This window comes from Microcaecilia unicolor, chromosome 4, assembly GCF_901765095.1.
Source record: "Microcaecilia unicolor chromosome 4, aMicUni1.1, whole genome shotgun sequence".
Classification (NCBI taxonomy): Eukaryota; Metazoa; Chordata; class Amphibia; order Gymnophiona; family Siphonopidae; genus Microcaecilia; species Microcaecilia unicolor.
In genome coordinates this window covers 153,523,876-153,536,853 of record NC_044034.1, presented here as the reverse complement: position 1 = coordinate 153,536,853, position 12,978 = coordinate 153,523,876, and the positions used below count along the sequence as shown (strand labels likewise).

Here is a 12,978-nt window from a genome sequence, read left to right as displayed (position 1 = left end):
GCACCTTCCTTCGAGGTGCTCTTCACTAGCCAGTCGTCGAGATAAGGAAACACATGCGCTCCCAGTCCGCGTAGCGACGCTGCAACTGCAGCTAGGCCAAAAGGCAGTACACGGTACTGAAAGTGCTTTGCTCCCAGCCGAAATCGAAGATACTTCCTGTGAGCTGGAAGTATCGAGATATGTGTGTAAGCATCCTTTAAGTCCAGAGAGCATAGCCAATCATTTTCCTGAATCATGGGAAGAAGGGTGCCAGGGAAACCATCCTGAACTTTTCTCGGATAAGAAATTTGTTCAGGGCCCTTAGGTCTAGGATGGGACGCATCCCCCTGTTTTCTTTTGCACAAGGAAGTACCTGGAATAGAATCCCAGCCCTTCTTCCCCTGGTAGAACGGGTTCGACCACTTGGGCCTGTAGAAGGGTGGAGAGTTCCTCTGCAAGTACCTGCTTGTGCTGGAAGCTGTAGGACTGAGCTCCCAGTGGGCAATTTTGAAGCTTGGATTCCAGACTGAGGGTGTATCTTAACTGGACAATTTGAAGAACCCACCGGTCAGAGGTTATAAGAGGCCATCTTTGGTGAAAAAACATTAACCACCAACCAACCGGCAAGTCGTTCGGTACAGACACGTTTACTGAGGCTATGCTGAACTGGAGCCAGTCAAAAGCTCGTCCCTTGCTTTTGCTGGGGAGCCACAGTGGCCTTAGGCGTACGCTGTTGACGAGAATGAGCGCACTGGACTGAGCCTGGGCAGGCTGCCGAGAAGCAGGAGTGTACCTACGCCTAGCATAGGAATAGGGAGCACGCCTCTTCTCTCCAAAAAAACTCCTAGATGAGGATTTAATAGCAGAAGACGCCCGGCAGGAGAGAGAATCCATAGCATCATTGTGTTCTTGATCTGGTCAACAAGATCCTCTATTTTCTCACCAAAAAGGTTATCCCCCCAGCAAGGAACATCTGCCATCCGCTGCTGGACCAAATGATCCAGGACAGAGACATTCAGCCATGAGAGTCTGTGCATCACTATACCTTGGGCAGCGATCCTGGATGCAACATCAAAAGTGTCGAATGTACCCCTGGCCAGGAATTTTCGACATGCCTTCTGCTGCCTGACCACCTGGCGAAAAGACTCGGCCTGCTCCGGAGGGAGTTCATCAACCAAGCTGGACAGTTGCCTCACTGAGTTCCACAAGTGGACGCTCATGAAGAGCTGGTATGTTTGGATCTTGGCAGCAAGCATAGCAGCCTGATACGTCTTCCTCCCAAAAAAGTCCAAGGTTCTAGATTCTCTGCCTGGGGGCGCCAAGGCATAGTCCCTAGTTCTCTTGGCTCTTTTGAGGGCGGAGTCCACCACCATGGAATTGTGAGGTAGCTGAGACCTCATCAATCCAGGTTCACCGTGGATCCGATATTGGGATTCAGCTTTTTTCGGGATCACGGGATTAGACAGAGGGAATGACTAGTTTCGCATAAGGGCTTCCTTCAGTATATTATGCAAAGGTACCGTTGCAGCCTCTCTAGGTGGAGAAGGATAATCCAAGACCTCGAGCATCTCAGCCCTGGGCTCATCCTCAACCTCCATAGGGAAGGGAATAGCCGCAGTCATTTCCCAGACAAAGGAGGTAAAGGATAGACACTCCAGTGGAGAAAGTCTCCTTTCTGGTGGAGGGGAAGGTTCAGAGGGAATCCCATAGAACTCGTCAGAAGAAAAGTACCTGGGATCTTCCTCCCACGAACGCTCATCTTCAGTATCGGACAAGACATACCTCAGAGCAGTCTGAAACTGAGCTTGCCTCAACGCCAAGGAGCAACGTCCTCGATGATGGTGCCAAGAAGTCGACACCCACCTGGACTGCGGTGAAGCTTCCTCCACCGATGTCGAAGGGGAGTCGACCTGGGTGGCAGCCGACACCGATGCCGCAGGTGGCACCGAGGTCGGGGACCTCACCACAGGTGAAGGGCTAGATGCCACTGCAGCAGACGGTATGGAAGGCGGAAGGCGTAAGCACCCCCGACACCGAAGCAGACTGGTGCAGCAATCCTTCCAGAAGCTCTGGAAGCAAGGCCTTGATGCTCTCGTCGAGAGCCGCCGTCGGACAAGGCTGCGGGGTCGGTAAAGGAGCTGGTGGCAGAATCTGTCAAGGCTCGTGAGCAGGTACCGGGCTGTCAGAAGACCGACGCATCGGCACCTCCTGTATAGAGGGGGAGCAATCCTCTCGGCACCGACACTTCTCGGGTGCTGATTCCCTCGACGCCCCAGAGCTCCCGGCACCGTGTGTCAAAGGAGAACAATGACAATGCTTCTTCTCCTTCGCTCGACGCCCATCATCGAGACTCGGTACCGATGAGGAAGACATGGAATCCTCACGTCTCCTTGGGGCCGGGTCCAACGAAGGCCAGTCCCAGGGGGCCTGCATAACAGGAGGCCTTGAGGCAGGTGGAGACCCACTCGATGCCTCGCTGCTCCCAGCGTGAGTTGGTCTTTCAGCAGCCATTACCTCCGCTCACGACATCGATGCTTCCCTCAATGTTGATGTCGACGCTGCCAACCTCGGTACCGATGTCAATGTCAATGTCAAAGGACCGGACTGAGCCCCAAAAAGCTTTTCTCGTTGGGCTTCTCGAAACGCTTGGGTCCGTTTCATCATATGAAGACACAGACTGCAAGCAGCTGGGTTGGGCCTAAGGCACTGGATACACCAGGCGTGGGTATCGGTACCTGAGATGGTCCGGTTGCACCGAGTACAACGTTTGAAGCCGCTGGGTGTCTTCGATGACATGGAAGGAAAAAAGGCTTTGGCAAAATTAAAGGGCACGATTGTGCCTGATAAAAGAAAAAAGGGCAGAAAAAGAAGGGAATAACCCGAACGCGTGGCCTTAAAAACGGCCGCGTCGAAAAAGAAAGAAAACTTTAAAAAGGGGCTAAACTAAACAGAAGTACGGGACCCTGTGTTTTTTTAACACGATAGTAATAAAATAAAGTAAAATTAGAAGAAAAATACAACTCAAAGACTCTTCCTGGGCCTGGGAGGAGCGCAGAAAAAACTACCACACCTCAACACGGAGAAAGAAAAACTGAGGGAATGTGCTTTTGCGACGGGTGGGAAATCAGTTAGGATGCCCCAAATCGGCTTTCGATTATTCCAATTTGGACGACCCTGGGAGAAGGACGCCCATCTCCCGATTTGTGTCGAAAGATGGGTGCTCTTCTCTTTCAAATATAAGCCTGTTAGACAAACATGATTTAATGGGACAGAGTCAGCATGGATTCAGCCAAGGGAAGTCTTGCCTCACCAATTTACTTCATTTCTTTGAAGGCATGAATTAACATGTCGATAAAGGTGAGCTGTATCTAGATTTTCAAAAAGCTTTTGACAAAGTCCCTCATGAGAGACTCCTGAGAAAATTAAAGAGTCATGGGATAGGAGGCAATGTTCTGTTGTGGATTAGGAATTGGTTATTGGATAGAAAACAGAGTAAAGTTAAATGGCCATTTTTTTTTGCAGTGGAGGAGGGAGAATAGTGGAGTGCCACAGGGAATCTGTACTGTGACCGGTGCTATTTAACATATTTATAAATGATCTGGAAATCAGAATAAGTGGGGGTTAATTGGAGTTAGGTGTGAAATTGCAAACTTACGCCTGTCTCAGAACTGCTATTATAGAATTCACGCTCAGCGCACATCTTCCCAGGTCCTACATTTTGGCGCCACTTATTTAATTTACCCCATAGAATCCAGTTGATGGTCCTGACTCTAGTGCACGAAGCTATGTACTCAGGCTGCCAGGAAACTACAGACCAGTGAGCCTGATGTCAGTGCTGGGCAGCATGGCAGAAACTACTGTAAAGAGCACATTGATTTCTCTTTCAACATAAAACCATTGTGGTTTTCCACCTGCACACTACAAACTGCCTTTTCCAAACCCCCTGGAGCCTTTGTGTCCAATTGTGCTTCTGCCCACAGTATCTTAACTTCCCCCCTCTGGAAAGAACAAAACACTTATATTTGTTCAATTTGCAAGAATGGTAACATGAAGAACAATTAAGCTGTCTTTGAATTGCTTTAAGGCTTTTACCTGGAAATCAGGTGGGATAGGGAGAGGCATCACTAATCTTAGAAAACTGTTTCCTTTAGGATTATGATTTTAACTGGAAGCACAAAAAATCTTTATTCTAGTTTTCCAAATGGGTAGAAAGCAACTATTGTGACTGCTTGACCGGAAGCTTCCCTGGGCTCGCTGATCTTATCTCATGGCTTCCAATATCATCTCTATGCCGACGACACCCAGCTTTATCTCTCTCACAGCGGAAACCCAGGCCAAAGTATCGGCCTGCTTATCTGACATTGCTGCCTGGATGTCCAACCGCCACCTGAAACTGAACATGGCCAAGACAGAGCTTATTATCTTTCCACCCAAACCCACATCCCCCCACTCTCTATCTCAGTCGATGGCACTCTCATCCTCCCCGTCTCATCTGCCCGCAACCTTGGAGTCATCTTCGACTCCTCCCTCTCCTTTTCCGCGCATATCCAGCAGATAGCCAAGACCTGTCGCTTCTTTCTCTACAACATCAGCAAAATTCGCCCTTTCTTCTCTGAGCACACCATCCGTATGCTCGTCCACTTTCTTATTACCTCTCGCCTTGACTATTGCAACCTACTCCTCACTGGCCTCCCACTTAGCCACATATCCCCCCTTCAATCCGTTCAGAACTCTGCTGCACGTCTTATCTTCTGCCTGGACCAATATGCTCATATCACCCCTCTCCTCAAGTCACTTCACTGGCTTCCAGTCAGGTACCGCATACAGTTCAAACTTCTCCTACTAACCTACAAATGCACTCAATCTGCAGCCCCCCACTACCTCTCTACCCTTATCTCCCCCTACGCTCCTACCCGAAACCTCCGCTCACAGGACAAATCCCTCCTCTCTGCTCCCTTCTCCACCATCGCCAACTCCAGGCTCCGCCCTTTCTGCCTTGCCTCTCCATATGCTTGGAACAAACTCCCTGAGCCCATACGCAGAGCCCCCTCCCTGCCCATCTTCAAATCCTTACTCAAAGCCCATCTCTTCAATGTCACCTTCGGCACCTAATCATTTTACCTCTATCCAGGAAAGCTAGACTGCCCCAATTGACTGTCTGCACATGTTGTCCATTAGATTGTAAGCTGACTGCACATGTTGTCTTTTAGATTGTAAGCTCCTTTGAGCAGGGACTGTCCTTCTTTGTTAAACTGTACAGCGCTGCGTAACCCTAGTAGCGCTCTAGAAATGATAAGTAGTAGTAGTAGTAGCTTATAGGAGGTTTGTATGAGGAGTCAGTACCTAAGGATGTTCTCCCCTTAGTGACTGTGCAAAACCTCCAGGTACCTTGAAAAGTTTAGCCTACCTTAGCTGAAGGTGATAATAAACTATCTTTAGGTGTCAGTCCACCCTGAAAATATCTTTACTCTAACCTCTTGGCTTTGGTCTAGCCAGGCAACTCGCTCCTTGGAGGTACTGTAACATTTTGTCAGTGTATCATGAAGCAGTGAGTGAATGCCTGCAGGGATAGTGCATTATAGACAAATGCTTCACGTGATTTCATTTTTCTTTTCACTGGTCACAGCAGATTTATTTAATGAGTGTTTTGTGCTGTACGTTAGAAGTGTGGGTGTAAATTGCAATGGTAGTTATTTCCATGAAACAATGAGCATTGTGAGACTCACTGGATGATTAATTGGAGCAGTTTTGAGTTTTACATGGAGTTGGCGAGGTGTTTGGTGGTCTTCTTCTGGGACTCACATTAAATAGAAAGGAGGAGTTTATTTATGGCATGGAGATTACACCAATCTCATTCTTGCAGAGTGATTTCCTTCACTGTTGAGAAGTGACACTTCAAAGCTTTAAAGACTCTGATCACTTCAGCAAAAGGCTTCCAAAGATGTCACTATCCAGATCTTTCTAAGGCTTTCAGGGAAAATGAAATTCACTGCCTGGTACTCAATGCCTTGTTCATGGTGATAGTTTTAATTCTGTTTTGTGAATATTAACTGTCACAACTGCAGCAGAAACTTATGGCAGAGCAGTGACAGACTCTAGAGACACAAACCAGAGTGAAGTCCCCCATCTGGGGAGGGCAGTGCCTTCAGTGCTGAATCACGTCATTCATCTCCAGACTTCAGTGACATCATCCATGTACTACTGTAACTTAGGAATATCATCAAAATTTCACTCATTAGTGTCTCTGCAGTGTGACAGGTAGGGAAGGGACATATTTCAGCATTCTCAAGCTGACCAGTCTTTATCATCTGGTAAGCGGAGATTCTCCTTAAGACAGTGTACAGACAATAAAAGGAGATCTCTTTAAATATTTACAACCTCAGCATCTTGTTTAATGATAATGAAAATGCTCCATTAAATAAAACACACCATCCTCTTAATTGTTTTTGTTGTGTGTTCCGTCTGTCCATCTTAAATGGCTTGTAAGCTCCATGGAGTTGAAGCAGGCTTTTTGTGTCTCTGTACTGCATTGCAGTACATCTGGTATGCATGATACAAATCACGAAAGTGATAATAATAAGTAGCAGAAAAGAGTCCATTAAAATTAGTTTTGTATGTGTAGGAAAATTACTTGTTCAGTGATTGTTGCTATCTCTTGTTCTGTGTTAAATGTTCAGTAAATACATGGTGTTAGCAATATCATGTTATAGACATTAGTCTGTTACTGTCAAACACTAGAAGTGGCCAATAGGGTCATGGTTCAGAGCAGTCAGCTCCCCCATCTCCACTGCAGACTACTAAATCCTACTGAAATAAACACTTGATCTCTGATTTCTCGTTGCTTTTTTTATGATTTGTTAAGTTAAAGCTCAATGCCCATTATTCATATTCGGTTTTGAACATGATGATATGGTTAATGCTTGTTATTTTATAGCGTTCTGTAATTTGCAATTCGTTTACACATAAGAGGGTGGCCAATGTAACACCGATTTTCAAAAAGGGTTCCAGGGGTCATCCAGGAAATTAAAGACCAGTAAGCATGAGGTCAGTGCCAGGCAAAATAGTAGAAATTATTATAAAGAATAAAATTATGGAACACATAGACAAGCATGGTTTAATGGAACAGAATCAGCATGGGTTCAGCCAGGGGAAGTTTTGTCTCACCGATCTGCTTCATTGCTTTGAAGGCGTGAATAAACATGTGGATAAAGGTTAGCCGGTTGATGTAGTGTATCTAGATTTTCAGAAAGCTTTTGACAAAGTCCCTCATGAGAGACTCCTGAGAAAATTAAAGAGTCATAGGATAGGAGGCAATGTCCTTCTGTGGATTAGGAATTGGTTATTGGACAGAAAACAGAGAGTGGAATTCTGAAATTCATAACTTCCATTGTGATGTGCAGTGACTGCTTGACCTATACTTCCTAAGGAGGAATTCTTTAACAAGAACCAGCTGGTTACTGTGCAAATACTTGTTTGGAAAACCCCTACCAGAGACATCCACCCTTTCATCCTGCCTCTGCCTTAGCCCAAAGAAGAACTTTGATAATGGGGGTGTGATTTTATTATTTATTTATTTGGGTTTTGTCTCATGTCTTTTCATTCCTCCACAGGCCGTTCTTGCTGCTCCCACCGCTGATGGAATGGATCCGTGTCGCCATCACTTATGCTGAGCATCGCCGCAGCCTGACCGTGGACAGCGATGACATCCGACAGACAGCCAGACTGCTCTTACCTGGCCTGGACTGTGAGCTTCGGCAGCTGAAGTATGTGAACAGTAACTTTTCTCCCACCCTTGAGCACTGCTAGATCACTTGACTGCTCAAAGTGACTGAAAGAAACCAGGCCATGCATTTCCCCCCTAATTCTGTAATCTTGCGCGTCCCATTTTATGCTTAGCGAGCAAAGCTGCATGCATATGTTATAGAATAATGTCAGTTGCATGCATAACTCATTATGCTAATAAGCTGCTAATTGGCATTAACTACTAATATTGGCTGTAATTGGTGTCCATTGGTGCTAATTGGCACTAATTAGCAGTTACCTGCATAACTTCCATTAGTTGGCATTCTATAAATTGTACACGCAAAATCTATCGCATGCAACTGCAAGGGGGGCATGAATCTGGGAGGGGACTGAAGGGGTCGAGGTCGTGCCTAGCAGTTACTGCTACAGTTAGATGTGAGTATTTACGCCAGACATTGAGCTAGCGTAAGTACTTGTGCCTAAAGTTAAGCGCGTAAATGTGGACTTACAATAACAACAACTGCACATGCAATAGCCAATATAAAATTCACACTTAGCACGTTTTATCCCGGCGCCTAACTTCAGGTAACTTGTTGAGACTTACCCCCTTTCTGTCCTTGAGTACGCCCAGTGCTGCTTCTGTTCAGCTTACAGTTTCCCACATTATCAAGCTTGGCAGCTCACTGTGTAACTCTGTGCCCCTCCACAGGCCTGAATGCTGTTATAGTTCCTTTAGAAGATTAGATGCTGAAGCAGCCACTGAAAAATTCCAGCAGGACTTGGGCTTCCGAATGTTAAACTGTGGCAGGACCGACCTGATGAATCAGTCCATAGCTGTACTGGGACTGGATGGCGTGAACACAATGGATGAGCAGGTAGCCCACAGTGATGAGGGCTGGGCCTCCCTCAGGGCCGGTGTTAGGGGGTAGAAAACAGGGCAATTGTCCTGGGCTCCAATACTAAAGGGGGCCCCAAATCTGCCTCAAGCAAAAGGAAGCATAGGCTGAAGGCCAGCTTTTGGGCCCCCTGCCTCTGGTTTCTGCCCTGGGCCCCTGAATGTCTAACACTAGCCCTGGGTCCTCACTAGAGACTGCCACATCCAGCCTAGCCCACAGAAACTGTCTTTTTTTTTTTTAATTTATAGAAGTCTTTATTAATTATTGAGAGACATAACAGAAAAACAACAAGCCACAAACAGCTACTTAAACGAGTAGAATACAACAAAGGAGAAACACAACCTCCAGTACCCAGAGAGAACATGGACATTATGCATTTAGCTCTCAAACCTAAGACAATAAGTGCACATGCACTTCTAAGATTTCTGACACGTTTTTGTAATTATCTCCCCCTCCCCCCCCCCCCCCAATCTCCGGCTTTCAGCAGGAGCAGTGTTTCAAGAAAGGATCCCAAATAGCTTCCCACTTGGTCAGAGTGTGACAACTAATTGCCCAGAGTCTCTCCATTTCACATATGTACCATAATTTATTTACCCATTTAACCAATGAAGGTACCAAAGGAGATTTCCATTGAGCAGCCAGAATGACCCTAGTAGCTGATATTGCATGGCGAACCAATAAGGCCTGCAATTTGGTAAGGCCTAGAGGTTTCTTTGGAAAAAGAAAACATTCAGGTGACCACTTTATGGGTTTAGACAGCCAACTCTGTAATCTGTATTGAATTGCTTTCCAGTAAGCATTTTTATTTGACAAACAAGCACCAGCACTTGCTTGATATCTGCAGAATTTCTATCATGATTATTATTGATTTCAAGCAGTTTTACAAGAAATATATATGATACAGAAAAGGCATTCACTCGTTACATAAATATGAACAAAGAAATAAAGTTACAAAGAATTCACCCAATGGTATCTCTCACAATAAAGAAGGAACCCAAGGAAAAGAAATGGGGAGCATACAGGAGCCTCACAGGAAATTATCTGCAGAGTTTAACTGGGCTCTTTACTATTCTACTTTCTTCAGAATGGAGTGGAGTGTTTTACTCTTTCAAAAAATACTAGGACTAGGGGAGCATACAATGAAGCTACAAAGTAGTAAATTTAAAACAAACCAGAGAAAATATTTCCTCACTCAACGTGTAATTGAATTCTGGAGTTTGTTGCCAGAGAATTTGGTAAAAACAGTTAACTTAGTGGGGTTTAAAAAAGGTTTGGATAACTTCCTAAAACAAAAGTCTATAAGCCATTATTAAGGTGGACTTGGAAAAATCTACCACTTATTTCTAGGATAAGCAGCATAAAATCTGTTTTACTGTTCTGGGATCTTGCCAGATACTCGTGACCTGGATTGGCCACTGTTGGAAACAGGATACTGGGCTTGATGACCCTTCAGTCTGTCCCAGTACGGCAACAGGAACGCTTATGTTCATTATGTAAATTGTTCCTTCTTCAACATTTCAGCAGCAAAATATCAAGGGTTGGGATTTCACTTTTGTTTATCTTCATTGCTGCACCTCAACTGTGGAAACTGTTTCTACTGAGTGCAGCTTGAAACGATCCTTTCACTTCTAGGAAAAAGCTTAAAGCATTTCTTCACACTGACATTTGTCTAGACATATGTTGTTCGCATTTTAGTTTATGGAATCTTGTTTTTAGGTTCTCTCTTGACTATTTTTTAAACTGATGTTTGTGTTGTATTGCTCTTCACCTAGAAAATTTGATAGAATATAAATGTTTGACTGCTGAAAATGTTATTAATGAATAAAATCTGCTAGAGAGCTCTGGGCAGTGTCTGTCAGGTGATGAGCACACAGGAGTAATGCAGATGGTCTTTCTTCTTTTTAGGGGATGACACCCCTGATGTATGCCTGTGCTGCTGGTGATGAAGCTATGGTCCAGATGCTGATTGATGCCGGAGCAAGCTTAGACACAGCAGTAAGTGAGAGCGAGAGAAACAGGGAGAGAGTGCACAGCTGTCTCTTCTCGGAATGGACATAACTAGAAGAGCATCTGGAGAACCGTAGCTACCAGGCTCCAGCAGACCAGGAGAGACAGACAGTGCAGGTTTCTCTCTAAGCTTTGGGATTTGAGGTGTGAATGGGGTGGGAGGAGTGATGTATTATACTCATTTCATGTGAGCTAGCTCCTCATTTGAAGTTCAAAAGTTTCTCTGTTATGTGTTTACACTGGTGCAGAAAAGGATGACCACAGTGATGGAAGAGATAGAATCCTATGAGGAAAGGCTAAAGAGGTTAGGGCTTTAGCTTGGAGGAGATATGATTACTGAACTGTAAAATCCTGAGTGGAATGGAAAGGTTAAGTACAAATTGGTTGTTTACTCTTTTGAAAAGTACAAAGACTAGAAAATGCCCTGTGAAATTACTAAGTAGTGACCTTAAAACAAATCAGAGAAAACCATATTTTCAGTCAACACATAATTAAGCTCTGGGATTTGTTGCTGGAGAATGTCGTACAAGCAGCTAGTGTAGGTGGGTTTAAAAAGAGTTTGGACAAGTTCCTGGAGGAAAAGTCCATGACCTGTTATTAAGGTAGACCTGAGGAAAGCCTGGGGTCGGTAACATGGAATGTTGCTACTATTTGAGATTCTATATGGAATCTTGAAACTCCTTGGAATTCTGGAATCTCGCTACTATTCAAAATTCTATATGGTATCTTGATACTCCTTGGGATTCTGGAATCTCGCTACTATTCAAAATTCTATATGGAATCTTGCTACTCTTTGGGATTCTGAAATCTTGCTACTATTCAAAATTCTGTATGGAATCTCGCCACTTTTGGGGATTCCAGAATCTTGCTACTATTTGAGATTCTGTATGGAATCTTGTTACTCTTTGGGATTCTGGAATCTTGCCACTTTTGGGGATTCTGCCAGGTACTTATGACCTGAATTGGCCACTGTTGGAAACAGGATACTGGTCTTGATGGACTTTTGGTCTGACCCAGTGTGGCTGTTCTTATTCCTTCCAGGTTCCTGGGCACTCTCCCAGATACCCATCGGTTTACCCAGACAGCCGGCACTGGACAGCTCTCACATTCGCTGTGCTGCATGGACACATCTCAGTGGTGCAGGTAAGAGATCCTTTCCAGGTCTGGCAACCAGGAATCTGCAGCCAGGAGAAGGGACAATTGCTGAAAGCTTCCTTTTATATTCTTCTTACCCAGGAAGAATACAATTAGATTAATTGTTTAATTGTTATTCTCCTTCTGGTAGTTAACTCTCACTTGCACAAGTGCTTAAGGAAGCAGTAATGGCAATCATATGAAATGAATTGATTGTGATTCTTTCATCCTGACATTTTAGGAGGAGTGGCCTAGTGGTTAGGGTGCTGGACTTTGGTCCTAAGGAACTGAGTTTGATTCCCACTTCAGGCACAGGCAGCTTCTTGTGACTCTGGGCAAGTCACTTAACCCACCATTGCCCCATGTAAGCTGCATTGAGCCTGCCATGAGTGGGAAAGCGCAGGGTACAAATGTAATAAAAATAAATAAATCTTAGACAGCAATTCTATAAATTGGTGCCTCAGTTTAAGAGTCCCAATGCCATGTTCATAGCACCAATTCTAAAATGGCATCTTCGTGCCAAGATTGCATTATAGGCAGTGGTGTGCTGGTAAATTTTTAACAACAGGCTCTCTCCCTGGTCCACATCTGTGCCCCACCCCCCATAACAGGCTCTCACCCCAGTCCAGGTCTGCACGTGCCCCCCCCCCCCACAACAAGCTCTCTCCCCGGTCCACCTCTGCGACCCCCCCCCCCACAACAGGCTCTCTCCCCGGTCCACCTCTGCGCCCCCCCCCACAACAGGCTCTCTCCCCAGTCCACCTCTGCGACCCCCCACCCCACCCCACCCCACAGCAGGCTTTCTCCCTGGTCCACCTCTGCGCCCCCCCCACAACAGGCTCTCTCCCCAGTCCACCTCTGCACCCCCCAACCCCACCCCACAACAGGCTTTCTCCCCGGTCCACCACTATGCCCCCCCCCACAACGGGCTGTCTCCCCGGTCCACCTCTGCGCCCCCCCCCCAAATTACAGAGCTGGCTGTAGCTGGGGAGAGAGCCTGGGAGGGGGGCAATGCATTACTCTCTCCAGGAAGACTGAGATTCTGTGGTGCAGGGCAAGCCGGCTCTGCTCTTCTCCTCCTCCCCCGCCCTGCCCTGCGCGAGCCACAGGATCCCAGTCTCTGAGTCCAGTACATACCTGAAGAAGGCAACCTGGTTGTCCAGTGGATTCTTCGGGACAGGCAGGAAAGATCCCCAGTCTTTCCTGCCCGCTGCCAGCG

At 46.0% G+C, this 12,978-nt stretch overlaps 1 protein-coding gene across 1 annotated transcript in view; it reads left to right on the top strand.

Moving 5' to 3' along the window:
* Positions 1-12,978, top strand: part of ABTB2 (ankyrin repeat and BTB domain containing 2) — a 197,272-nt gene that overhangs the window by 159,691 nt on the left and 24,603 nt on the right. The window contains exons 4-7 of the mRNA XM_030200768.1: positions 7,590-7,742; positions 8,432-8,597; positions 10,524-10,613; positions 11,667-11,768. Of these exons, the coding sequence (XP_030056628.1) occupies positions 7,590-7,742; positions 8,432-8,597; positions 10,524-10,613; positions 11,667-11,768 (511 nt within the window). The remainder of the gene's footprint in view (positions 1-7,589; positions 7,743-8,431; positions 8,598-10,523; positions 10,614-11,666; positions 11,769-12,978) is intronic.